Below are 25383 nucleotides of genomic sequence, written 5' to 3'. Positions count from 1 at the left end.
ATCTGCTGCAGTGTCCAGTGAACCGATATCTCGTGACTCCGTCTAAATCTCCAATCTCGATCGCCATCACCCGCCAAAATGCGGCCACCTGACAACGGGGTTCAACTCCCCTTCTCTCGAGAAGGACAGAGGATAGAAACCATCTGTCGCTAAGCTGAACATGAAATCGGCCTCAGTGGAAGCAGGTCATCTCGGACGATCTCGCTAGACACGCATCCCCGACAGCTTTGTAATTATCTAAAGGGATCTTTGCAATTCCGTGGTGTAGATCGTGTGGGCTGCTGCGCCAGGCCCAAGTGCCAAAACATTGTGCCAAGGTGCGTGTCTGATTTAGACTAGCAAATAAATATGCAGTGCGTCCAATATGCGATCAGACTGTTCCTTGTCAAATTGACCGATCACGATGGTTCCTGTTTATCGATGTTTTGCACTGAATACAGTGTTATACCTGCCTCTAAGTGCTTTTATCTATTTATCATGTCGAAAATCATGCTAAAAATTCAGCATTTATTAAAATATACATCACATTTAAGTAGTTACTTTAATTTAAATGGGCTTACTAGAGCATCAACACACAATTTTGCGTGCTACGTCGAATTTCCCAGCAGGGCCCTAATGGCAGTCGGCAAAATCAGTGCACAGTCCAGGTATATAGTGGTCTATGACCAGACCTTAGACATTATTCTTGAAGAGCTAACTATACGTTCAAGCGTATAGTTAGCCTACGTTAGCCAAACCTACGTAACCTGCCTCGCTTCAAAATCTCTTCCCGTGACGCTGAGCTCCTGCCGTGCGCGCAGGTGGGAAACCTGGGTGTTGTATTCGACGGCGCACTCACCTGGGAAGCACACGTGGCCGAGCTGAGCCGTCGCTGCATGGGCGTACTGATCGGTCTCTCCCACGCACGGCACTGCCTCCCAGACGGTATCCTCAAAACGATCGTGACTGCACTCGTCATCTCGCGCATCCAGTACTGCCTCACTGTATATGGAAATGGCTCCCAGAAAAACTTCGACCGACTCCAAAAAATTCTAAACTTTGCAGCACGGGTCATATTCGGCCGCCGGAAATTCAATCACGTCTCTGGCCTCCGCGATTCACTCGGATGGATGCCTCCGAAAGCTATGTCCGATGTTAAAACCATGGTAACTGCGCAGAAAATAATAAGCAACGGCGAGCCCGAAGCACTAGCTGCCATCTTCACGAATAACAGTGACGCGCGAGAGAGATCCACTCGGCAGGACCACCTCTTCCACCTTCCACGCTCGCGGCTCGAGACTGGCAAGCGACGATTCGGCTACCGGGCCGCGGCGCTACTCAACAGTCTGCCTCCCGGTGTCATCGAACAGCGCCCCGCCCAATTCGCCCGTGCGGCCAAGGCTGCAGTCTGTCCGGCGATGGCGACCGCCCGACGATGACCCGTGTCAGGGGAAGGAGGTGCGACATCCGTGTGCGGCGTGCTGTCTTGAATCGTCCGTTTGTATATAGAGAGAGAGCGAATGTCCAGCGATTGAATCTGTATGCCTGTGTTTCTTGTCCCCGCATGTTTTTGTTTGTGCCCGACTCAGACTCTGGACTGTAATCGCCACGCCCCGTGTGGATTGTCCATGAAGGTAATACATACATACATACATACATACAAGCATGAACTTATCACCTCTGTAGTCGTTTGTGGACCTTGTGCTTGTCAAGTCTCGTGCAATATCAAATACGTGATGGCGTTGTTTGCACAGTGTGGCTCGATTGAAGCCCCCTCCCCCGCTGTGTCACACGATGTAAACGACGCCATCAGTTATGTCGAAGAGCTAACATTTTCCAACTGACAAACTGTGGAGCGAGATCAGCTATCCATTTTGCCTTTGTGCCTGAATGTCTCTCACTGTCGCCTCGCCACCTACATACTGATCGAAAGAATGGGTTTTGTCGATTGGCCATCGAAGAACGCAAAAAGGTAGCTTAGGACCGTGCACTAAGGGGGAGACATTGAGGTTGTTCAATTATTTAGGTTGTCTGCCGTGGTGCTTTTGGGCTCGGGCGTGCTGCCAGCTCGATAATAGACACCCATGCCTAATTTAACTCGCTTTTTTTGGGGATAATTTTATGGAACTTATGGAGATAATTAAAAGAAACAGCATTTAATTTGCAGGGAACAACTGCATCAAGAAGACATCATTTTATTCAAATACCAACTTCGATTTCAAACTAGTTTGATCTGATCTTCATCTGACCTCGAATCAAACTTCATTTAGGGGCCAAACTATCAATTTAACGCTTGCATTGCGTTGTTTGAGTAACATTATCCGTGAACTGTGTCTCACATATCCCTTTCAATAATTAGTTCATGGTCGTATTTGGTGACCTGACCTTGATCTTGCCAAAATTGTATCATCATCTGTACACTGCGCCTTTTCTTGGTAACCTATGGATGTTTTTATTTGTTGTTGTTGTTGTTGTTGTTGTTGTTGTTGTTGTTGTTGTTGTTGTTGGACAATTTCGGCCAGATTGGATTACAAGCCAGTGACCCAGAAACTTTCATTTAGACATTTGATTTAACGGTCTTCATTTGACCTTCTTTACTTGATCTTACTTGGTCTTACCGATAGTCGAATATGCGATATACAGGGTGATTCATAGCCATGTGACCTATTTAGTTGATCTCTCTTGAGAAGAGGATTGCATATTTTCGTGTGAACTTTCACGTGCTAGTAGAAAATTTTATGAAGTTTTGTTCTATCCTGGTCTGGTCTGTGTGTATCGCTCAAGATGTACACAGCGCAGCAAAAAGTAAAAATGTGTAATTTGTATAGGTTAACGCAGTCCATCAAGCAAACACAAAGATGTTTCTGCACGTCTGAGGGCTTGCACCCAAGGGAAACTCCAAAGAAGATAACAAAGTCATAGAATCGTTAATCAATTCAAAGCAGAGGGCACGGTTCAATGTTAAACACGGCACAAAAAAAAAATGGTAAGCGAACCCCGGAAAGTTGATTTCAAAGAGCGCTGAGGTCAGGTGGGCGCCACGCTCGCCGGAGCTCAGCGTCGTGGAATTCTTCCTCTGGGGCTATGCAAAGTCCGAGGTCTTTGAGGAGAGTCCCCAGGATATTCTGGGGCTGAAGGATGCCATTGGAGGCTGCTTTGGTTCTATTTCCTTAGAAATGTTGTGCGTCCGCGCCATCGCCAACTTTAGGCTCTGGCGCTGGAGTGCATCCGTCGCCGAGGTGGCCATTTTGAACATCTTGTTTAAAAGAAGCTTGTGAGAGTCGAACGAAAAGTATTTGTGACTGATGCTATACATGGATCAAAACTTCATATTTGGCTGGTTAATATGGTACTTGGCAATGGCATGTAACACGAATGCATTTCCTGTAGTTTTCACTTATTTTCGGTCACACGGCTATGAATCACCCTGTAAACGTTTGCGTTTTTAGAGGTTTTGGAAACCGTTTCCAGTCTTTCTACGAATGGAATGACTAGGTTCTATGATTAATATATGCTTAACCTTCGCCCCAGTGGGGGGGGCATATGTTACCACCCTGTCGCGTTTTTTGCGTGTGAATAAAAAACCGCGGCGCGTAGCGCCGCGCCGCTTGAGGTAGCTTTTGGTACATCAATTTTGGACAATCTGTGAAATTTTTGACCTCAGGTCATGTCAGGTCAGGTCACCAGGTCAAGTTGACTGACCAAGCCTAAAAAAAAGTTTGCAATCCTGTCCAGCCTGCAGTGTTTGTCAGAAAGGTTTTAAACTTGGTGGATTGCATGCTGTTATGGGCGCCTACAATTTGTATATCTCGGATTTTCTATATCCGTGACCTAAGGTCAGGTCAGTGGCGTGACCTTTCCATTATAAGTCAATGGAGAAAAATGAAAATGCCTCTAGATCCGTGTGTACGCATAGGAACAGTCCAAATATTTCAGAATCACAATGATTTAGACCGCTCGTGATGACCATGGTGTCATTTTTGCTGATAGCCTCTAGAAAGGTCATCCGAGGTCATTTGAGGCTACAAACAGTTTTTTGCCAATAACTCGCGATTGGAAAGAGATAGAACGCTGGGGATGGTCTCATTGTGTTTGTCTTGCCGAGACGGATCGACTGATATGCAACATGACCTTTTCCGGTCAGGTCATGACCTTGACCTGAGGTCAAATTTTCAAGTTGACCTTTCAAGGTCAAATTATAGTTCATTCGACGCGTCTCGGCGAGGGAAACACGATTCTGGCAATAGAAATGTCGTGGCTTTTTGGAGTCGAAAGTTATTGTCGAAAAACACTTTTCGTAAAAACAGCTATTTTTGGAGTTTTTGCCCTCTGGAGGCTAAGCCGTTGACCTGAGATCAATTTTGATAATGACTTTATCAAAAGAAGAGTTCAAAAGCTATCGATTGCTTTTCAATGCGTTTTTCTAGCTACCATAGTTCCTGAGATAGCGGCATGTTTTTTGAAAAATATAATGACAGTTGGCAAATTTTGACCTTTGATGACCTCTGGTGACCCCAATATTGCTCTAAGGTGAAAAATGACCGAAATACTTTCAAACGTACGCATTGAGAGCTATCGACTGCTTTTTACCGCGTCTTTCTAGCCCTCTTAGTTTTTGAGTTAGAGGTGGGTGGTAACATATGCCCCCCCTCACTAGGGCGAAGTTGGCTGAGACCGCCACTGGAAGTTACTTCTCGAAGATATCTCAGGAAGCGGAAGCAGAATTTGCCCCGCCAGCGGGGCGCGCTCGGCTGAATAGTTGAATACTTTAACGGTAACCCTATTAGTAGCAGGCTCCTGACTACCCCTAATGGTGGCGGGGGGGGGGGGGGGCTGTTTATAGGACCTTCCGTGATATCTCGAGATCTAATCGGCCGATCTTTAAAACTCAAACGGCATTCGACCCCACTCAGCGAGATCTACATTTTGAAAAAAAGAAATATCCCAAAAAAAAATAAATAGGGGAAAGGGCAATAGATAGACATGATTTTTCTGTGACCCTGAGGTCAAGTTTTTAAGTTGATCTTTTTAGGTCAAGTTATAGTTCATTCTAATGCGTCTGTACGAGAGAAACGCGAAACTGGTAAAATCAACGTAATACATGCTTGGTGTCAAAAGTCACTGCAGAGAAACGTTTTCCGAAAAAAAAAAAACGTTTTCCGCCGTTTTTGAGATATTGGTGAAAACCGCAGGGGGTGTTCAAACACACCCCCCCCCCCCCAGCAGAACGCGACTAAGAGTTTTTGTTATACTGAAAAACTCGCTTCGTTCTTTATTCTCGTTCGTAGTTTACAGCATTATGCGGAATTACAACTAAATCCGGTGTTTTATATGTATTGTTTTTGTATGCATCCTGTTAATCAGTTTTCATGACTACATTTCACCGACTTAAACCTCGCCGGACCTCGCCGACTTAAACCTCGCCGGTTTTCCACATACGCGCCGGCCGAGGGGGGGGGGGGGGGTACGACCCCCCTCGCCGTTTCGCCCCTGGTGGAGCTAGCGCGTCGCAGAAAAAACGAGCGTGTGCGCCGTTACGAGACGCAGATATTGGTACTCGATTTTAAGGTCCTAGGTCAACCGGTGACCTCTGAGGTTAGGTCAAGTGCCCCAAGGTACGATTCAGTTTTTGGTGAATAACTTCGCAAAAAACGGCCACAGAGCCGCGATTTTGGCAGCATCGTGTTCGCCTCGCTCAGGCGCGTCGAATGATATACTTTTAGTATGGGTCAGGTCAACTTAAGTTGTTGACCTCAGGTCACGGTCAGGTCAGCGCCCCCAGGTCACGAAGTTGGTCGAAAGAGATCATGTTGCATACCATTCGATTCGGCAGATCTTCCTGAGTCCATTGGTGACTTTTCCGTCTCGCTAGCTTAATTTGATCGGGAGTTATTGACGAAAAACTAATATGACCTTGATGACGTCATAAATGACGTCACGCAAGGTCAACATTGCAAAAGTGACGCATCTAACCATGCAAGGAGTGCATCAAATCACGATTCTGTGTGCTTGAGATAGTTGGAGATCGTTCCCGGCGCCAGAATAGCAGTTTTTATTTTTCCCCATTGACTTATAATGGTGAGGTCACGGAAATGACCAGGGATCGATTCGAGATGGCGTACTAGGAAGCTAGTAAGACTTTGTGGCCAAGTGACACTTGAAGGTAGTGACACTAAGCGGCATTTTATACCAATCGGCTAGTGGCTCAGCGCGAACCGAAATCGCCTAGTGAGACTTGAAATCAAGTGACACTAGAGCCTTGGTGCGCCAACGCGAACCGGCTGCTGACCTCATATGACCTTTAGGAAAAATCCAAAATATACAAGTTATGAGACTTGTAATGGGTACTAGATCCTGCAAGTTTCATTTCCTTGTAAAAGCTCCTCTGGCAGTGAGGGCGTTGCGAAGTTGCGACATCTGAAGACCTTGCAGAGGTTCACTTATGACGTCATAGGTCAGTGACCTGACCCGACCCAAAAATGCAGTTGGTTTCAAAAGATCCGGCTTGAATCAAAGGTTAGGTATGCCAAGTTTTAGCTCTCTATCGCTAGCGCGTTTGGAGTTATCGCGAAAAAAAACTCTATGGGGGGCGGCACCCGCCACCCCCTCGGCCGGCGAGGGTTAAGTACATAGAAGTCTCAGCTCGGTTAAACCATGTTAAACTAAGCAAAAACATGACTGTAGCTCAAAGTTAGCAAAATATGAATCTCGGGATAGATGCATAAGGAAAACATAACTTACCTTGTCCTCTCCCATGTTGAAAAACTTCTCGGAGCTTCCCTATAACACTTTACCACCACTCACCACTCGCTTTGCCGCCACTTTTTCAGGCGGAGCTCAGCATGGTGAGCCTACGGCCATGGGCGTCGGAATGATTGTACCCTATCAAAACTATCAAATGACTCGCATGCGCATTTATGACGTCTGCTTGCTTTGGTTATCGCACTGGATTAAATGATTTGAGTAACGGCTGTTTTAAGTGCTATAGATACATAGTATTTCAATACATATTGCATAACTGAGAACGTAGCTGATAATAATCGAGTTCTGAGCTACATCCGAAAATGCTTTAAGTGTTCCTACCCTGGCTGTGGCCAGGCCGTTTATTTCAAACTCTGACACCGAGTCAGTCCAGGAAATACGCATAAAAACTAATTTTTGATGACTCGCAAATCGCAATTTCAGTCACAAATGACGTAAGCATCCGAACTCTAATCAGCATTCTTGGAGGTAGGCTATGGTATTTTTGGTATTCATGGCTCATCTTATCAATTCATTTTTCATTTTTTTTTTCATTTTTCATTTTTCATTTTTCAATTCATCAATTCAATTCATGGCTCATCTAATCAGCATTGGCCCAATAGCTCTACCTCAACGACCATGTTACCGGGCTAAGAGCAGCTATCTTTTGTTGACCGTCATGATCGGTGCACACTACTTCTACTTACCTGCATACACTATCTCATCGAATGTCTCCTCCAGGATAATATTGAAGAGCCAATTTACAAAATAAACATGTATTTATCCAGAAGGAAAACGAGACATATCATTTTACAACTATAGGCCTAAAGCGATGAAGAAGATTTTACCGACGACACATGCGATGGAGAAGTGACAATCAAACAACACGAGCTTGATTGCACTTTGCTCACATAAAACAGATGACCTAGAAGGTACGTACGAGTACTTCAGTCGATCATGCATGCGTAACAGCAATCTAAACAGCAGACAATACGACTTTCAGTGCCAGAATACTCTTAGCGCTCGTAACATTGCAGGCGTATATTCGACAAATAGTATTGAGTAGATACATTGATATTCAATGCATCGGCGACTATTTTTTCTGCAAACACCGCTAGGCAAAAGAGTAAACGCAGCAATTTATGACCAAAAAGGCGACCACATGAATGTGATACTCTTCAAGCCATGCTACCGACCATTCGCGCTCAAGTTTGAGCCGTCCTCGCCGCAGCTTTAAAGCGACAAACAACACAGAGCTCTACCTATTTCCATTGAAATCACACAGTAACACTCTATGGCTCATCCTGAGCCAAGTGGCAAAAGAATTTCAGAAAAAGTTCTGATGTCCCGCTTGCTTCATCTGCGATTAAAGAGTAACGAGTAGATCTTTGTTCGGATCGTTTATAAGTGTAAAGTGCGTCGGTTTTCGCCTTTTAAGCTTAATTACGAATAAATTACACCACTGCACGCTGTATGTAGGTTACTCTAGTGAGATACATAAGCACCGCTGCAGAATTAACATACTGAATTTTAATTTTGAAATTACGCCTTCTGCTGTCCTGTCGAAGAGCTCGTCAGTTGTGTTGACAACTTTTCAGGGACTGATATTTCATTTGTCCGTTTCCATCTTTTGCAGTTTTTCTTCCGATCAGCAAGAACGTCAAATGTCGGTTACGATCCAGCCGTGGACTAAGACCAGGCATTTTTTAGCGAGAGCGTATCACACATAATATAAGACATTCACACCGACCGTTCACAGATACAGGTAGGTATAACATGAGATTCACCATAAACTGACGAGTGGCCACCACTTACTCCTGTGTCAGTACTGAACTCATACAGCAGAGAATACTGGCCGATGGTCAGGACTTAGATCGCATGTGCGCGTTCTACTAGCAGTGTAGAGTTGGACTTTGTCTCGAGTAAGCTCTGTTGTGATTGGTCTTCGCACTACGCGCTCAGGCAGTTTCTTCCTCCTCGACGTTTCGACATAAGCAGACGGTGAATAGCATGCCGAAAACCTGCAAAAAAAGAAAGAAAGTAGGCTATTGTAAACATGTCTCTGAAGCGGTACATCCATAGGTTACAGGGAGTTTAAGAAATCCGTGAGTTTGCAAACTCCCTAGGGAGTTATTCGTCCCAATCGCCCTGGAATTTCTCAAACTCCCTGACCGGTCAGTGAGTTTGCAAACTCCCTAGTGAATTTGCAAACTCACTGATGGGTCAGGGAGTTTGCAAACTCCCTAGGGAGTTTGCAAACTCACGGATTTCTCAAACTCCCCGTAACATTTACATTCCGTTTTGTTAGGAGGGAAATATCAGAGCAGCGTCAGGATTTGATTTGCCCAACAAGAGTTATTCATAGGTATACATGTGCACTTCTACCATATAAAAATAAAATCTAAAACACGGATTACGTGGAGGTATTGGGGCTAGGAAGGGTCTATTTTTCTTATTATTAACAGCATCTCGTCAAACAATTATTGTACTTGAGCTCGCAATTTATATGCTCGTAACTGTAGAGACGGTGAAGAGATGACTGAACGGTGAACCAGAAAGGGACAAAAAAAAACGTCAACATTTTGTTTCGTTTTACTGGCCCCCTCTCGGTCTTGAGCAGACAACTTTGATGTCGGCCGACGTGCGATAGATTGTAAATGAAAAAAAAACTAGAACAATTTTTCCAGCTGTCAGGAAAAAAAACAGACATCGCTTTATATCCTCCAGGCGTTGCCTTAGTTCCTTTATTTGTCCCCCTGTCCTGAGTCGGACGCCCTGGTCGCGATTACATACAGTGTATGACCAGGCATGCATGCAGTGTCTGACCACAGGCGCTTACCAGCAGACCAGCGAGTCCTAGCGAGGCGCAGAGGAGAATGGTTGTCTCCTGATCGAACCACCGTTGGATCTCTGCCATACAGCCCTGGTGGAAAACCACAGCGCGTCAAGTTAGCGGACGGAGTTCGCGATCACAGCGACATCTGTGTGGTCATGGCGTGATAGCACGTGACGCCATCTCAATGGGGTTTGACGCTCAATGGGGTTTGAGATGAGGAGAAATGGGAACCTCAATGATAGACGTCTCGTGTTAGGTTGTGATGTTTATAAGCGTTTGTTGCTGATGTTTTTTTTTGAAGATGACGAGAAGTGGCATTGTTTTTTCTTCGATCGAAAACGGATGGTTTGTGCACTGCTAGAGTAATTTGTCATCTTCACGACTACGAGGGAATAACAAAACGCAGCTTTTACAATGTTTCCTGCTTTATAAACAATATCCGGCAAATGATACGCTCAAACATTACAAGTTACTTAGTCATTAAGTATACTCAAGTGCTATACGTGCTAGGAATCATCTTGTGGTGTTTGCAAGCTGCAACTACAGGGTGATTTTTTATACAGGGCAATAAGTAAAGAGCAATAATGGTACCAGAAAACACATCAACTGACAGCAAATGTATATCTTTGTACTAAGCACATTCTGACATTTCATTTGCACACAAAAACTTTGAATTTGAGCTCCGTTTAGGCTTACAGAACGTGCTCGAAGTGAGCACAGTTTTAATGCTCGCAAGCCTGGAGTAATTGGCGATTTTGGGGAAAACATTTTGTTGTGCGCCATTTTCACGGAACTTAACAACAGAATGGGTCCCAAGAAGTCTCTAAAAGGTCCTGAAAACAAAATGACAAACAATTTCCTTTGACCTTTCACGTAGATATACTAGTTTCGCGTTTGTTACATGTTTTGGTATCTCCAGGCTTAACCCGCGCCCTGGTGGGGGGGGGGCTATTTTTTGCCCCCCCTCCAGACTTTTCGATATGTCTCCAGAACCGCTGCGCCGATCGTCACCAAACTTTCAGTACCCTCCCGGACATCAATTTTACACATTGTGACCAAAAATTTTTCCAAAGGCTATGATAGGTTGGCCGGAAATGACGTCAGAGTGACGTCATGTTCTGCCGTTTTCGACCCAAAAAAGGGTTTCGCGGGAAGAGCTGTCAGGCCTATAGCTTTGCAAATACAGAAAAACGATAAGGACATAAAAGCTGTAGAATTAACAGGGCTACAAAACTGCTATCTCGGATTTTTAAAATTTTTGGATTTTGACCCCCAAAAATCAAAAAATAGATTTTTTGATTATAATAGCCGAAAAATCCAAAAAGCTTTTTGAATTTCAAAAAAACGGAATATGTGATAGTCCTTACCGCATTCTATCTACATACCAAATTTGAGATCGATACCTCTTTTTTTGGCCAAGTTACAGCGAAAAAACTGTTCAAAATTGATGACGTCAAATTTTCAAACTCAATTTTTTGCAATTCTAGACCTCGTAGCGCAAAACAAAGACCACCATTAGACTCCCCGTGACGAGCTGCATCGAATCAATACCCATTTTATGCAAAAATATCAACTTTGAAATTTGACCTTTTTTGACCTGACCTTGACCTGACCTCCACCAGAAAGTGACCTAAGCCGTACCTGATGGTCTTATAACCAACACCATTGAGTTGGAAATGAAAAATTGGCCATAAAACATGCATCGCACAACCTTAGTACCTAAAGTTAGGTTCATGTGACCTGACCTGTGACCCTTGGTGACCTTGGTGACCTGACCTGGTAATGTCAGTGACCTCTTATAGCAATATATGTACTAGGCAACTGACGCCCTATCGCTGATTCTCGACAAAATGCGTTTTCTTCGGTGTTATAGCGCATTCCCTAGATGACCCGTGAACGGTGAAACATTTCATCTTTGACCTGACCTGTGACGTCATCGGTGACCCCGAGGTCAATGAAATTTGGTTTCCCTCGACAAATTTGACAGGCCTTTCGAACGCCGTTTGAATTTTGCGGATCCGTCCAGTAGTTTCGGAGATACGAGGGGGGGCAAAAAATAGCCCCCCCACCAGGTCGCGTTATAAACAGACCCCACCAGGGCGCGGGTTAACCCGGCAGTTGCTGGGGTATTTCGCCACCCACCGTTTGCTGGGGGGGGGGGGGGCGTTAAACGCCCCCAGCCGATAACTCGAGAACCAATAGGCGCAGCGAAACGCACGAGGCGGCAAACGAAAGAACGCGACGAGACGCTTCAGATGAGTACTTAAAAGTTGAATTTTGAGGTCACAGGTCGGGTCAAGGTCAGGTCAAACACCTGAAATCGGGCTTTCAGTAGCATTGACTTCAGGACTTCGCAATGGGCGCCTCTCGTCATAATCTCTGTCAAAACGGTGCACAATCCATCATATAAGGCCTACAAGAGTGTCAGCTCCATGTAGGGGTCAGTCAAGCATAGGTCAGGGTCAAGGTCAGGTCAACCAGGTAGGCACATATCCCCGAAAATCAAAACTGATATTCGCAGCCTGTGCCACACATGTTTTATGGGTAATTTGGGGCGTAGAACACGATGGTGACATTTATTTTATCATATGTGTACGTGTTTGGCTCAAAAACTTGAATTTAAGAAATTCATGTATCATGGTCGTGAAGGAGTCACGAGAAATTGCCAAGATTCAGTTCAAGATTTTGGAAAATGCGGAACAATAATCAATAATCGAAGATAGCCATTTGATTGTTTATGGTATTGGCAGTCTAATGGCGTTTACAGCATGTCTGTATGTCTATTCTGTGATTTTATATGATTTTTTGAACATATGCCGTTTTTGGTGGAAAACTCAGAAATCATGACGTCACTAAAACCTCGATATCTCAAAAATTTTCGGACCGATTTTTTTTTGAAACTTTGTCACAATAAACTTCAATCAATTCCCTACAGGTACCCAGAATTTGGCGCGCCTGCGGCGCGCCGTTTTTATGCTATGGCCCGGCGAAAAAAGTGGGGGCGTTTAACGCCCCCCCTAGAGTTCTGCACGGCTGCAATTTTCCACAGCCTAGCCGCCCCGCAGCCGTGGCTCCACAGCCACAGCCGCCCACAGCCGTGGCAAACTGTGGGCAGCCAGCCGTCAGCCGGCCGTGGATACTTTCAATGAAATGCAACCAAATATTATATAATAAGTTGTTTTTAGTTTAAACATATAGCCAAAAGCACATTGCAATGGACTATAGATTCTCAAGCTCATAAGCATCATAGGTTAAGTGGTTGTGTATCTGGCTTTAGGCCGAAGGCCTGAAGTCTGATGCGCAACGCATGCCTACACAAGCCCTTGCAAGGGGTTAAGAAAGATGGGTAGGTAGGTACCTACATCAACAGAAAACATAAACAACGAACCAGAATAGAAGCACTAGCAGTGTAGACATCTAATGCCAAATCCTGGAGCATGGTTGTGGGACAGAACAACAGACCCTGATGCTTTTCATTATCAATGTTAGGTATGGAAAATGAAACTGAAGTTGATTGACTGTCAAACAGTGATTGTCTAGTCAAAACTTTTGCTTCTTTCTTACCTTGCATATTTTCTGGGGTGTGATATGCCAGGCTTGAAGCAGCCTTCTGAGCAAGTTTCAAAGGTCTCAAACTAATTTGATATGCAAGGCATCAAAACACACTAGTGAGCATCCAAAAAAAAAAAACATTCATCTATTTTGATTTTTCCAAATAATGATCTTCGCTCAAATCCCCAAGGACATGAGAGACACAATTGCCTCTCAATCAAAAATTTTACTTGAGTTTTCAATGACGTCAATAGCAAAGAAGTGGCAATAAATTGTTTTATGTCACTATAAACAGCCATAGAAATTATAATTGATTAATAAAATAATGGAAAACAGTAGAAAACTTGCTCTCAAACAAAGATTAATTATCATTTTTTTACGTTTTCAGAAGAAGACGTCATTTTATTAGTAAAGTCAACAGCTCGCGTAAGAAATATTGTGTTCAAGGTTTTCAACGTCATGTGAATTACGTGTTCAGGGTTTTCACCATCATGTGAATTAACCGTAAGTATGGTTCATGCTCACTTATAATCTAATTCCATTGGCTTTGTTGATCAGCATTTTCTGTTAGCGGTCACTCACACACCAGTTAGAACATAAAGCATATTATGTAATTGGACTTGCCGAAAATCCAGAAATACATCTAAGAGTTATTTTAGATAATATTTTATGAAGCCTTTACCTGCCTTTACTTAGGCGTGATTTCTTTTTCTATTACCTGAAAGAATTATTGAACGCTCGTCTTCAATAGCTGTAAGGTGCTCTCCTAATGACCAGGTGAGATTGATTTGAGAGGGATGTGACAAAGCAACATGTTGCTTTTTCTGAAACTGTCAAGCTCTTGATGATGAAGGAAAAATTGGTACCTATAATTAGTATTCTGTACCAGAGTGCAAACTCCCCTAGTCCCTACAGCAAATGGTAAAACCATTACAGGTTTTCAAAGGCTTCACCACTTTCAATGTTGCTGGGCATCCTTTGCATGATTTTTACAGGCTAGACTGCTATCAGAATGTAAGATTAAGGATTTAAAATTTTATATTTGAGTACTTAAGATTGAGCTTGAAATCTCACAGCCGTGGCCACAGCCGTAGCCGTGTTCTTGGAGATATTTGTAGCCGCCCCGGCCCACAGCCGTGGGGCTGCAGCCAGCCGCGGCTGCAGCCGGCCGGTGCAGATCTCTACCCCCCCCCCCCCCAGCAACTCGCGGGTTAAAAACGTATTGCCCTGTAAAAAAAATCACCCTGTAGTTAACTAAGACTTCTGCAAAACGATGTTTCGTTCACAAATGCCACAGATTCAGTGATACAAGTTCCAATCTGCTCTTTCCATTGAGCCCTCATTCAGTTTTGAGTTGGCTCAGAAACTACGTGATTTATAACGCTTACCACAGTATGGCGGAAGGGTCCTCCGTCCTCTTCGGTGCCGTATTTTCTGGGGTCGGATGATTGACAGAGCTGGGAGTTTTTAGGCCGCGGGTGCAGGAACGCCGTCTTATCCTGAAAACACACCATTTTGTGATTTTTTGTGATTGCAGAATATTGGTATGTGTGCATTGTGCAATGTGCAGTGTCGTTTCGCTTTCCTGATTTCCTATTACAATAGATACCGGCTCAGCTTGAGCTCGGCGTAAATATTTAAGTACTTAGCAGAACCATAAAAAACTAAACTAACTGCTCGGGACCTGCTTGCACTTTAGTTTACTCAGAAGTAAAATTCGCTCCATTTACACGTTTGCTAGCCGCCTTGACTTGGATTATTGTCCGGAGGACAGGATCGCTCAGAATCATCGGAGCTCAAAGTACAACTCAAATCAGAACCCAGAATTAAAATTCACGTGGGTCACTATGGATTCACTCAGCTCATAACTCACGTGGGTCGCTCAAAACTCACGTTTTCATTCTTGATGACGCAACAGGTGTCAGGAACTTCTTTCAGCTCCGGAGTTTTGGCGAAAGTGGAGTTGCGCCATTTTGAGTTGAAATAATCGGTGGAGTCGCGGATGCCACAACACTTGCGCTGGAAAACACAACAGTCACGGTTATTGTGCTTACATTTAAATCCGTCGTCCAGTCGTCATCGAATAGTTTTGGTTCATGCACACAAGAAATGGCATTTAATTCCAGCAGTGACACAGAATATATCATTGGTGAAATAGTAGGGTACTCATGGTAATAAATGCAACACATTCATAACATGTCAGTCTCTTTATCTCCAAATCACGAAAATGAAGACTAATCTGTCATTGCGATTGCGATTGGAAAACGAAACGCAAAAATAAACATGCATTTTCCCATATCGATTATTTATTTAAACAAGGTCTCCGTTCATAACACAATCAGGCACGTGAGGACAATCCAAATTGGCTAAGTTTTCACGGCGCGTGTCTGTTGGGAATCGATCCGGCGACATTCCGATAACCGGCAGCCTCACCTCCACCTGCACAAAGTCCATAGCCACGGTGAAGAGACCTTGATCGGTCTGGTTGTAGCCGGTCCTCAGTCTCTTCTGCAGCCGCCCCTCGACGTCACTGATCAGAGTGGCCTGTGACGTCACCGCCAGAATGCCCAGCGCCGCGAACGCCAGGAACACGGCCAATAGGAAAGCGAAGTGCTGAAAATGACGTCATTTGTGTAAACACGCCAGGAACACGGCCAATAGGAAGGCGAAGTGCTGAAAATGACGTCATAAACACGGCCAGTAAGGAAGGCGAAGTGTTGAAAATGGCGTCATTTGTGTAAAAACAAAAGGAACGGTCAGTGGGAAGGGAAATGCTCAAAAGGACGTCATTTGTCTTGTGACGTCAGAAGTACGGCCAATAGGAAGAACAAGTGCTGAAAATGACGTCACTAGTGCTAATACGCAAACGATACGCCCAATGGATAGGTGCATCGCTGAAAATGTCGTCACTAGTTGACTGCTTTGCATTTGTTATTTGGCAGATCGTGGGCTGTGTTTCAATTGATAGACCATAGATAATTAAAGCGTTGAGCAAGTGTGGTGCCTTTGTGAAGGGAGTGTCTCATTAGAAGCGTTGGTGAACACAAACACAGTTTTACTATCGGAATGAAAGCACTGATTACGATGAAACCCAGCAAAACACTCCCCTCTGACGAGCTTAGTGTGGAATGCCCATTGCCCAGTGTTAACCATTCTCATATTGATTGTAGCGTTCTGAGAGTTGAGATGCTGAGAATGATTCAGGCGTTTAGTATTCGAATTTCAGTAGTTGAATCGCCTTTCATCGGTTTCTGCTTACCGTTCCCAGCATGCATTTACTCTCCTTGCAAGCTCCGCAGCAGCCGAGCAAAGCCACCAGTGCTGTTACTCCTCCCAAACCTGCGATAAATAGTTATTATATGTGAGTTTTGTTGCTTAAGTTGAGTTTTTTAAGAACGTTTTTCGCTCTGTTCGGTGGTATGCTTTGATAATCAATTATAGAACTAGATCAGCTTAATTGGAAATTTAAAACAGTAAACATTACTCCAAAACGACTTGAAACAAAACATTAAAAACAGTTTACAGAGTATGCTCTATGTAAATCCGTTTGCCTTCTGCTGTTTTGCCGTTTTTGCCGTTTTGTTAGTGTTAGTTAGACAATAAAAGCGCCTTACCGATGAGTAAATACTTGAACTGGTTGACTGCGTCTGGTCCAACCGTGTCTATGGTTACCAGGTTGTACAGGTGACCCTTGCCCTTGTCGAGGTGGATCCATATACCCAGACCGAGCGCTGCCACTCCTGCCACCTGTTGGCAAGAAAAGAAACCATTCCATGTTATTACTGAGTTCGTTGAAGTTATTGCATCAACAGTTGCAAGTTGCCAATCTTTCAACATTTTTGACCGGCCTCAAATACAGATTTGTTTTTGTTAACTTGAGAAAGCAGTACAACTTTACTAAGTAATTTGAAGCAACCTTACCCAGAATATCAAATTACAGATGATGAGAAGTGACTTAGCGCATTGAGCTCCACAGCCGACAGCCATTTTGGATCCTGAAACAGCAGACACAATCCGTAAAGAACAACGACAAACAGACAAAACTATACAAAACATGGATAACTCTTGCTGCTTGAAATGTTGATAGATTTGCAGCCAATAATGAGTATGTATGTATTCTAAGATATATTTTGACAATCGATTACCTGTCCTAGAAAAACATAAACAATAAACGTGTTTCATTCGTGTACGCTAACTATTTGTTGTTTTGTTAGTTTGGCTAGGCGCCTTAGGTCTGGTAAAATAGTTTAGAATCATTGTTTTATTTTTTGTTTGGTTTCTTTAGGTTACGGGATATTTCCGTCTAATGAGACAACGAAAAGAGCTCTAATGAAGGTTACCACATAATCAGAATACAATCGTGAGCATATATAAGACCTAGCTTTCGCACACTACGGATATACTAGTAATATCGTTCTTTGGCAGGGATGATTTGTGTTTTTTCGGTGTGCCAAAATGTGCTTTACGCAGTTTCGCTACTATGAAAAGCAAAGAAACACAACTTCATAATTCCTTGGTTTTCGAAAAGGCCATCAAATGTGTAACACGTCCATGAGCTAAAACCATCTTTGATAAAAGCAGCCGTGCCTCGGGTATCAATTTACCGACTTTGCGGCACTACGTCCGGCTCACTATTGACGGGAAATTAATGACGGACGACTGCTCTCACTTAACGCTGAAGAGGCTAATGTGCCATCGACTCGTGCTGAAAGCCTATTAGCCGTAGCCGGTTGCAGTTGGCGTAAATTAGTATTTTTTTTTTCCGTGGCGCCAGCAATAGGTACAACACCAAGAGTTCCCGTCCCGTCCTATTTCGGGATTTGATTGATTGTTCAAATGTATGATTTTTTAACTTAACCCGCGCACCGACGGGGGTTTGCCCCAACTTCGCACCGACGGGGGGGGGGGGCGGATGACCGCCCCCCCCCCCTGAGATCTCGAGAACGAAGCAAGATAGCGACAAGCGGTAAACGGCATCGGATACGCACGGTCAAGATCTACAATTTTTACTAAGGTCATTTTCAGGTCAGGTCAAAGATGACGTCACAGGGGTCGAAAAAGTCAAAATGGCGGCGCTAGATATGGAGATAGTTTTTCTCGAATAACTTTCGAATTAGTCAAGATAAGAACAAACTAAGGGCATCATCGTGATCCTCTCGTCAATCCGCATCGAATGATATATATATATATATATATATATATATATATATATATATATATATATATATATATATATATATATATATATATATATATATATATATATATATATGTTGACCTCGAAAGGTCAAGGTCAAAGGTTGACCTCAGGTCACGTGACCTCGAGGTCATCATGGATATCATTCGATGCGTCTTGACGAGCTGAACACAATGAGACCATCCACGCGGCTGTATCTGGTTACTGTACGGAGTTATTGGCCAAAAACCTTTGGTGACCTTTGATGACGTCACATGACCTCACAGCTGCCCAACAGCAAAACAGACCTCAAGGTAGTGAAGGTTGATCGTATATGAAGTCATGTATGGTATATGGGGCCATTCCGACCCGTTTTAGTGGTAAAAACAGGGAGTTGATTTTTCCCCCATTGACTTATAATGGGGAGGTCGCGAAATTGACCTGACCTTAGGTCACCGATATCAAAATTCCGAGATAAACAAATTGTAGCTACTAATGACCTTATAACATCCTGTGTTTTTCAAAGGCCTCCGACATCTACTGTTGCTCTGGCACGGTGACAAAGTTGCAAAAAAGTGACTTGAGGTTGGGTCATTCAAAGTGACCTGGTGACCTGACCTTAAAAGGTAGGCGGTTCAAACTTGCACACCATGTGTAAAATTGATGAGGGAATTGTCATACCAAATTTCGCGGCGCTACGCGCCGCGGTTTTCCCGCTATCCGCGAAAAACCTCAGGGGGGGGGGGGGCGGATATCCGCCCCCCCCCGTCGGTGCGCGGGTTAAGCCATTAACGCTCGACCAAATGCATAATGCCGCCAAGACGTCGGACATAAAATGTTCTAAGGCAAAAAGGGGAAGGGGAAAGGGGGTTCAAAGAGGAAAAAGGCATATTCAGACTGCTGATGTGCGTAGCACCACGTGTGTTCAGCTAAAATTGTGTATGTATTTGGTACAGTGAGTACTGTGTGTGGATAAGCGGCGCAAGAGTACCGTTGATTAGAAAAGTGGTTTCGTGATGTGTTGATAGCTAGACAGCATGCCATAATATAGCAACGGTTTGTAGCATAGAAACGGTGTGTGGACTCAGGGTGGCACTTATGTGTGTGAAATGGGTGCTTGGTGAACAAAATAAAATTTCTCGAACAATCAGCATCATCCTGAAACTCGATGCTAAACAGTCGCAAGGAGTGGACGTAAGTAAAGCTGGTTCGCCTGGGGACGCTGGAGCTCAGCCAGTTTCAGGAGTGTTGAAAGCTGCCTGTAAACCTTCGTCCCGCGGTGTTTATGAGCGGGGCTATCTACCTCCAGGACTGTTATGACCCAGGGTATATTGAGTGAAGTTATGACCCACTGCCGACAACGGACGCGTCTCAGATTTTAAATGTTGGCAGAGACTCAAAGGGTAATTTGTACCCTGCGAATGGACATGCGTATGCTGATGGCAACGATTACCTTGTGACAAGATACCTACTTGAATGCAGTGGCGGATCTAGGGAAGGACAATTAGGCCAATTGCCCATCCCAAACTGCATAGTTTAACATTACGTCTATGTTCGGTGCACGGAAAGAACCACTAAATTCTTATGTTTTGGCCCTCCCAAAACTCTGAGCTGGATCCGCCAGTCCCTGAATGTGCATTGGTTTGGTACTTCTACAATTTAGATCTGTTTAAGGTCTTCATTGAATATGGTTATGAATTTATAGTTAAAAAGACTTAAAATTTTATTTTTTTTCAAGAATAGTAGTAGCAAGTACCAACCATAATAGGTAGGTACATGGTTAGCGCTCGATTTAGTATCCAGCGAAGGGGGCAAACTTTTGCATTCACGACTGGCCGGCTTGGAGATGTTTTAAGTTCACGACTTTGGACTCCCATCAAAATCAGGCTTTAATGACAAGCCTCACTGACGTCAAACGAGGGCCCGATGGCTGGGCTGGAAGGGTTCTGGATCGTTTGAGCGGCTACTGTGCCCAGTTCTAACCGCTTCGAAACGATTTCTGTTCCTTATTGGGAAGTCTTGTGGTCTGGGAGTGGTTGCGCCACAGTCTATATTTAGTAAAGATACGAGCGAATAAATGACTGCAAATCCTATCATGCTTTTGGCTCTGCCTCCACACTCACAGGTCTATGGCATCCAGAAGAGCATTCAGAGCTACAGTCTCGTATTTAATACCTATTCGTTATTAGGCGAGATCGTTGCATGCAACAGCCAATTCAGTAATTTTTGTGCTTAGTTTGTTGATGTAACTTGCTTGTAAAAATACTTTGAACCTAGGAATAAATAAAGCATTAGGCTAAATACGTACTTGCAAGTCTATTAGACAGGCTGTCAAAAGTTATAACCATACACAAAACCCCAGCCCACTTTTTCCACTCACCTGTGCAGTATGCGGTGATGGTGTCCTCTCGTCTCCGATCACCAACTTCAGGAACCGATCACGACTCCTGTAATTGTTCCATCATCTCGGAGGTCACACCAGCCGCTCTCTTCTCCCACTTCCTTCCTTTTCTGTCTGTTCACTTTCGTCTCCCTCGTCCTTTCCTTTCCACTGTTGCTGCCCTCCTTCGCTCACGATATTCTATCACTCCCTTACCGTTCCTGACACTGTCCTTGCTATACCTTAATCACCGTTCTTTCCTTTCCCCTTCCTTCTCTCTACCTGTCACCTGACCGGAGACTACGAGCTCCGCACGGCACAGAGGCTGTTTACAGCACGCTCCCTCCGTTCCCGTCGCTCTGGACACTGTAAATATTGACCTCGGGGGAGCAGGTGGGCGGTCCCGAAGCTGTTGCTCGGGGCGGTACCCTGAGACGGTGACCGGACGCACCAGGACTAGATTTCAGCCGAGATGGTTCTTCTGACGGAGATGGTTACTGATGTGATGGACTCAACGTTACCGTCACACGAACTCTTCTTGGCACACTGTACACATTACTGCACTCACAGGGACAGCGCCTCTGATTAGGATCAGGTTCCACCGCTCTCAATCACTCCAAGCTTTCACGACCTTTCCACGACCTCCTCATGGACCCCGTCACGAAATTTCTCACGACCTGCGTCTCCCCAACGGTATCTCTCCTGGACGGAGGAGACGCCGCTCTATTCTGGCCTCAGCGACTCTCGGCTCTCCGCCGCCCCCAGTGCTGCGCACCGCTCGGAGTCCACGATCAATACGCGGCTCTGGGATGCTGGATACCGTAGGATGGCAGCAGCCAGACTCGGAGCGACCCCCCCCCCCCCCCGACCCCACAGCCGACGGCGCAGCGTTCACGCACAGAAACGCAGCAGGGAGGGGGGGGGGGGTAGGATGCTGCGCGGCGCAGGTGCCCGAGCTGGCCGGATCGTTAACTGGACTTCTCGCAGCCCTGGGAGGCTGCGCGGTTGGCAATCGGCGATTCCTGACTGGCGTGAACAAAAGCCGAGTGGGTCAGTGGGCCGGCCTTGGGGCTGGGGGCGCGCGGAGGGGGCGGAGAGAGGTGAGGCTGAATATGGAACAGGCGAGGGCTCTTGGGGCGTGATATGACGGATTCAAGTATCGCTGAAGAAGGACTTTTATGGAAAAAAGGACGACCTAAATGTAGCGGCATCCCTGAAATGTACACCTTCGCTATTTCTGATATTTCGCGTGGAATCTATAGTCAGTTTTCTGCCGGTTAGTTTGCCCGATTTATGCAGACGACTTGGTAGCAAATTAGACGTGTGTTTCGAAGTTCGTAACAACGTGTGTATTTTTACCTACGCTTAGAGGGAGTTAGTATAGTTTGTTACCGTTTCTAATATTGGCAACAGTGTATGTTGACTCGGAACAAACAACCAGGGGATAGCAACACACATTAAACGTGATGGATGTATAGGCTGATGTAAGCAATCACGAGATGGCAAAGAAGCCCAACGTCGTTAGGACATTGAGGCTGTACCCGCACTTAGTGTAAACTTAGATTACTAACCTTGACTACGAGTTATTTAGCTGAAGTCATCGCCAAGATGTCTGTGGTGGTAAAGAAGATTGTTAACATTTTTTCTACATTGTTCTTGAACTAGCCACCTAAGCGACGATTTTTGCAGACTAGCAATACCTGAGGTTTATATATCTCTGTGGCAAACGCAAACCCACTTGAAATGAGACCATTTCACGACGGCCATCTGGTGCACATTTGGTACAGATTAGGTGCAGATTTGGTCAAATCAGGCTCAGTGTGACTCTTACTACCTATCAGCTAGGGTTGCACTAATTGCTTATATGCCTACTTTGTCATATTATCAGAGAGCACCATCGACAAAAACACTGAAATAAATTCATAAAATACAGATATTTGCTGTAAAAGAGATTAGGTGCATATTTGGTCAAATTAGGTGCACTCGCCGGATAGCCCGTCGTGAAAACGGCCAGTAGGTGCAGATTTGGTGCAAATTTTGTCAAGTTAGGTTCAGTGTGTTTCTTAGTAGCTATATCAGACAGTAATATCCGTATCGATAAAAACAATGGAATAAATGTATGATGTGAAAATACTTACTGTAAAAGATATTTCGTGCAGATTTGGTCAAATTAGGTGCATTCGCCAGACATCCCATCCCATCGTGAAAACGGCTATAGTATCTGTAGGAGTTATTTTCGCAGCATCAGGGACGAAGCTTCAAACTAGTTCAGTAAGTTACAATTTCATCCCACTTATCTTCCTTTAAAATGCTTAACCAAACTTGCAGCGCCTTAATAAGTTCGGCTTCCCAATGGCTGAAGAATTCCTGCAGAGGACGGCACCTAACTTTGCTCGAAAGCCCGTCACTGTTTGTGCTACGTAGTCCAGGGGCCGTATTCACGTCGACTTCGTAAGTCGATTTTCTTTCGTAAGTATAATTTGGTATTCACGTCGACACTTCTTAAGTTTTTATCGACGGAGTTCACGTGAATAAAAAAATTTACTTAAGAAGTAGGTCAAACTTAAGGAAATTCTTACGAAAATAATCGACGTGAATACGGCCCCAGGTAGGTTAGTCCCTTTAGCCAGCCTGCAAGACAACTGCTAGATGCTACTGACCGTTGTGGATCCTGTCCAGCGCTATTGCTTTCATTCCTTTATCTACTGGCTGCCTGTGTGCTCTGCACTTCTGTCTTCCTTCCCTATCGCAGCAATATCTATCTCTTCCTCGTTGTTACATTTGATCCCCTCTCTCCTGTTCCACTCATCTTAGTGCATCTGTGAACATCGAACTTGATTTAACCCGCGCCCGGCTGGGGGTCCTGGATTTCCACGCCCTGCTGGGGGGGGGGGGGGTGTTTGAACACCCCCCTTGTAACTCGGCTCCTGGGCCACGTAGCGATACGCGGAAGGCGGCGTTCTAAAGAGCGTCAAAAATAATGACGAAATTACTTCGGTCAATTTTTTGGTCAGGTCAAAGGTCAGGTCACCAGAGGTCATTGAAGGCAAAATTTCGCCGATTTCCAGGTCGAATGTCGAAAATTACCAAGAAGCCAACGCATAACTCGGGAACCAATAGAGCTACAGCGCCGCTGAAAAGCGCATTCGATAGCCCTATTAACGCCCTTTCTGAGTAATTCTCTCAGATTTGACCTAACGTCAACGGTTTTGCCTGCAGGGGGCAAAAACTACAAAAATAGCCGCTTTTTTCGGAAACAGTTTTTCTGCAATAACTTTTGACCCAAGCCTTGTACGAGCTTACTTTTACCGGCATCGTGTTCCTCTCGTCAAGACGCATCGAATGAACTATAACTTGACCTTGAAAGGTCAACTTGAAAATTTGACCTCAGGTCAAGGTCATGACCTGACCGGAAAGGGTCATGTTGCATATCAGTCGATCCGTATCGTCGAGCTGAACACATCTAAGGCGTTTTCATTGCTCTAGCATGCCTCTATCAAAAGTTATTTGCGAAAAACTGTTAGATATCATTCGTGACCTAAGATGACCTCAGGGCATAAACAAGGGTCACGGACACCATTTTCATGTTCTGTGTGTCTAAACTACTTGTAATTCGGTGTTTGGGAGTGTTTATAATGTCTTTCGTCCAAAAGAGGCGTATTTCAATTTTCTCCCATTGACTTATAATGGGGAGGTCGCAAAATTGACCTGACCTTAGGTCATCGATATCAAAATTCTGAGATATACATTTTGTACATGCTATTGCTCTTAGCAATCGCTGAAAGTTTCAAAGCGATCGGTCACTCGGTGTAGCTATGACAGACATTGAAACTTTTTATGAGGTGAGGTCACTTCAAGTGACCTGGTGACCTGACCTTGAATGACCTTGGTCTGAAATTTGCACAACATGTGTAGAATTGATGTATGATAAGGTGTACCAAAAACGGCGGCGCTCCGCGCCGCCGTTTTTGAGATATTTGCGAAAAACCACAAGGGAGGGTGTTCAAACACCCCCCCCCCCCCACCAGCAGGGCGCGGGTTAAACAACGCGATACACACCATTCATTGGTCACTTTAAGCTCCGCTAAGCACCACTGCATGCTTACCACTACTCGTATGTGTCGTTCTATAGAGCGCTCTGGCTGCCATGTCTCCGCTAAATATGCGGGACGCACGAATCCTCATCGATAATACGTCCTGCCGGTCACCGCTATACGGCTTCCAGCTCAGAGCTCAGCCCTTCCGAGAATCAGGGAATGTGCTCAAAGCTTCTTGAAGGGCTAGGGTGTGGTTGAGGCACGATCGGTATGGATCGGTTGAGGCACGTTGAGGTATGGTATCCAGTGGCGCAGCCAGGGGGGGGTCAGAGGGTCAGCTGACCCCCCCGAAATTTCTGTCAGGGGCCCGCTCGAGAGAGAGAGAGAGAGAGAGAGAGAGAGAGAGAGAGAGAGAGAGAGAGAGAGAGGGAGAGAGAGAGAGAGAGAGAGAGAGAGAGAGAGAGAGAGAGAGAGAGAGAGAGAGAGAGAGAGAGAGAGAGAGAGAGGAGAGAGAGGCCCTAATCTAATCCGACGAGCCTGATTCGAGAAATGCCTACTGGGACACCACGGGTGAGGGGTCGGCCTGGGGCCCCAGGTGGACGGGGCCCGGGCCCCCGGGAGAACGGGCCCGGCCCCTGGGAGAACGGGCCCGGGCCTCCTGGGTGGATGGGGCCCGGGCCTC

At 45.0% G+C, this 25383-nt stretch overlaps 2 protein-coding genes across 2 annotated transcripts in view; both read right to left on the bottom strand.

Moving 5' to 3' along the window:
- LOC122369782 (innexin inx2-like) overlaps positions 1-6934 on the bottom strand; it is a 43860-nt gene extending 36926 nt beyond the window's left edge. The window contains exon 1 of the mRNA XM_043344787.1: positions 6721-6934. Within this exon, the coding sequence (XP_043200722.1) occupies positions 6721-6735 (15 nt within the window). The 5' untranslated portion in view covers positions 6736-6934. The remainder of the gene's footprint in view (positions 1-6720) is intronic.
- Positions 6935-7480: 546 nt separating this feature from the next.
- LOC122369783 (CD82 antigen-like) lies at positions 7481-21413 on the bottom strand. Its single transcript, XM_043344789.1, has 9 exons — positions 20665-21413; positions 17030-17103; positions 16723-16855; positions 16368-16447; positions 15542-15721; positions 15002-15127; positions 14497-14607; positions 9560-9643; positions 7481-8741 (listed from the first exon to the last, which is right to left on the bottom strand). The coding sequence occupies exons 2-9, from the start codon at positions 17093-17095 to the stop codon at positions 8679-8681; spliced, it is 843 nt and encodes a 280-aa protein (XP_043200724.1). The 5' UTR covers positions 17096-17103; positions 20665-21413; the 3' UTR covers positions 7481-8678.
- Between the last annotated feature and the right edge of the window lie 3970 nt (positions 21414-25383).

This window comes from Amphibalanus amphitrite, unplaced genomic scaffold, assembly GCF_019059575.1.
Source record: "Amphibalanus amphitrite isolate SeventyFive unplaced genomic scaffold, NRLGWU_Aamphi_draft 001072F_arrow, whole genome shotgun sequence".
In the NCBI taxonomy this organism is placed as follows: Eukaryota; Metazoa; Arthropoda; class Thecostraca; order Balanomorpha; family Balanidae; genus Amphibalanus; species Amphibalanus amphitrite.
Note: the sequence above shows the minus strand (reverse complement) of the source record. Positions and strands in the feature narration are given on the sequence as shown.

Bases quoted from the DNA above. Each gene is read 5' to 3' on its own strand.
- LOC122369783 (XM_043344789.1), bottom strand. From the start codon at position 17,095: ATGGCTGTCGGCTGTGGAGCTCAATGCGCTAAGTCACTTCTCATCATC. The intron at 9,644-14,496 runs GTAAGCGTTATA...GTTTTCCACCAG, and splicing joins GACCCTTCCGCCATACTGTG to GGCTGTATGGCAGAGATCCA. The intron at 8,742-9,559 runs GTAAGCGCCTGT...CTTTTTTTGCAG, and splicing joins TAGGACTCGCTGGTCTGCTG to GTTTTCGGCATGCTATTCAC.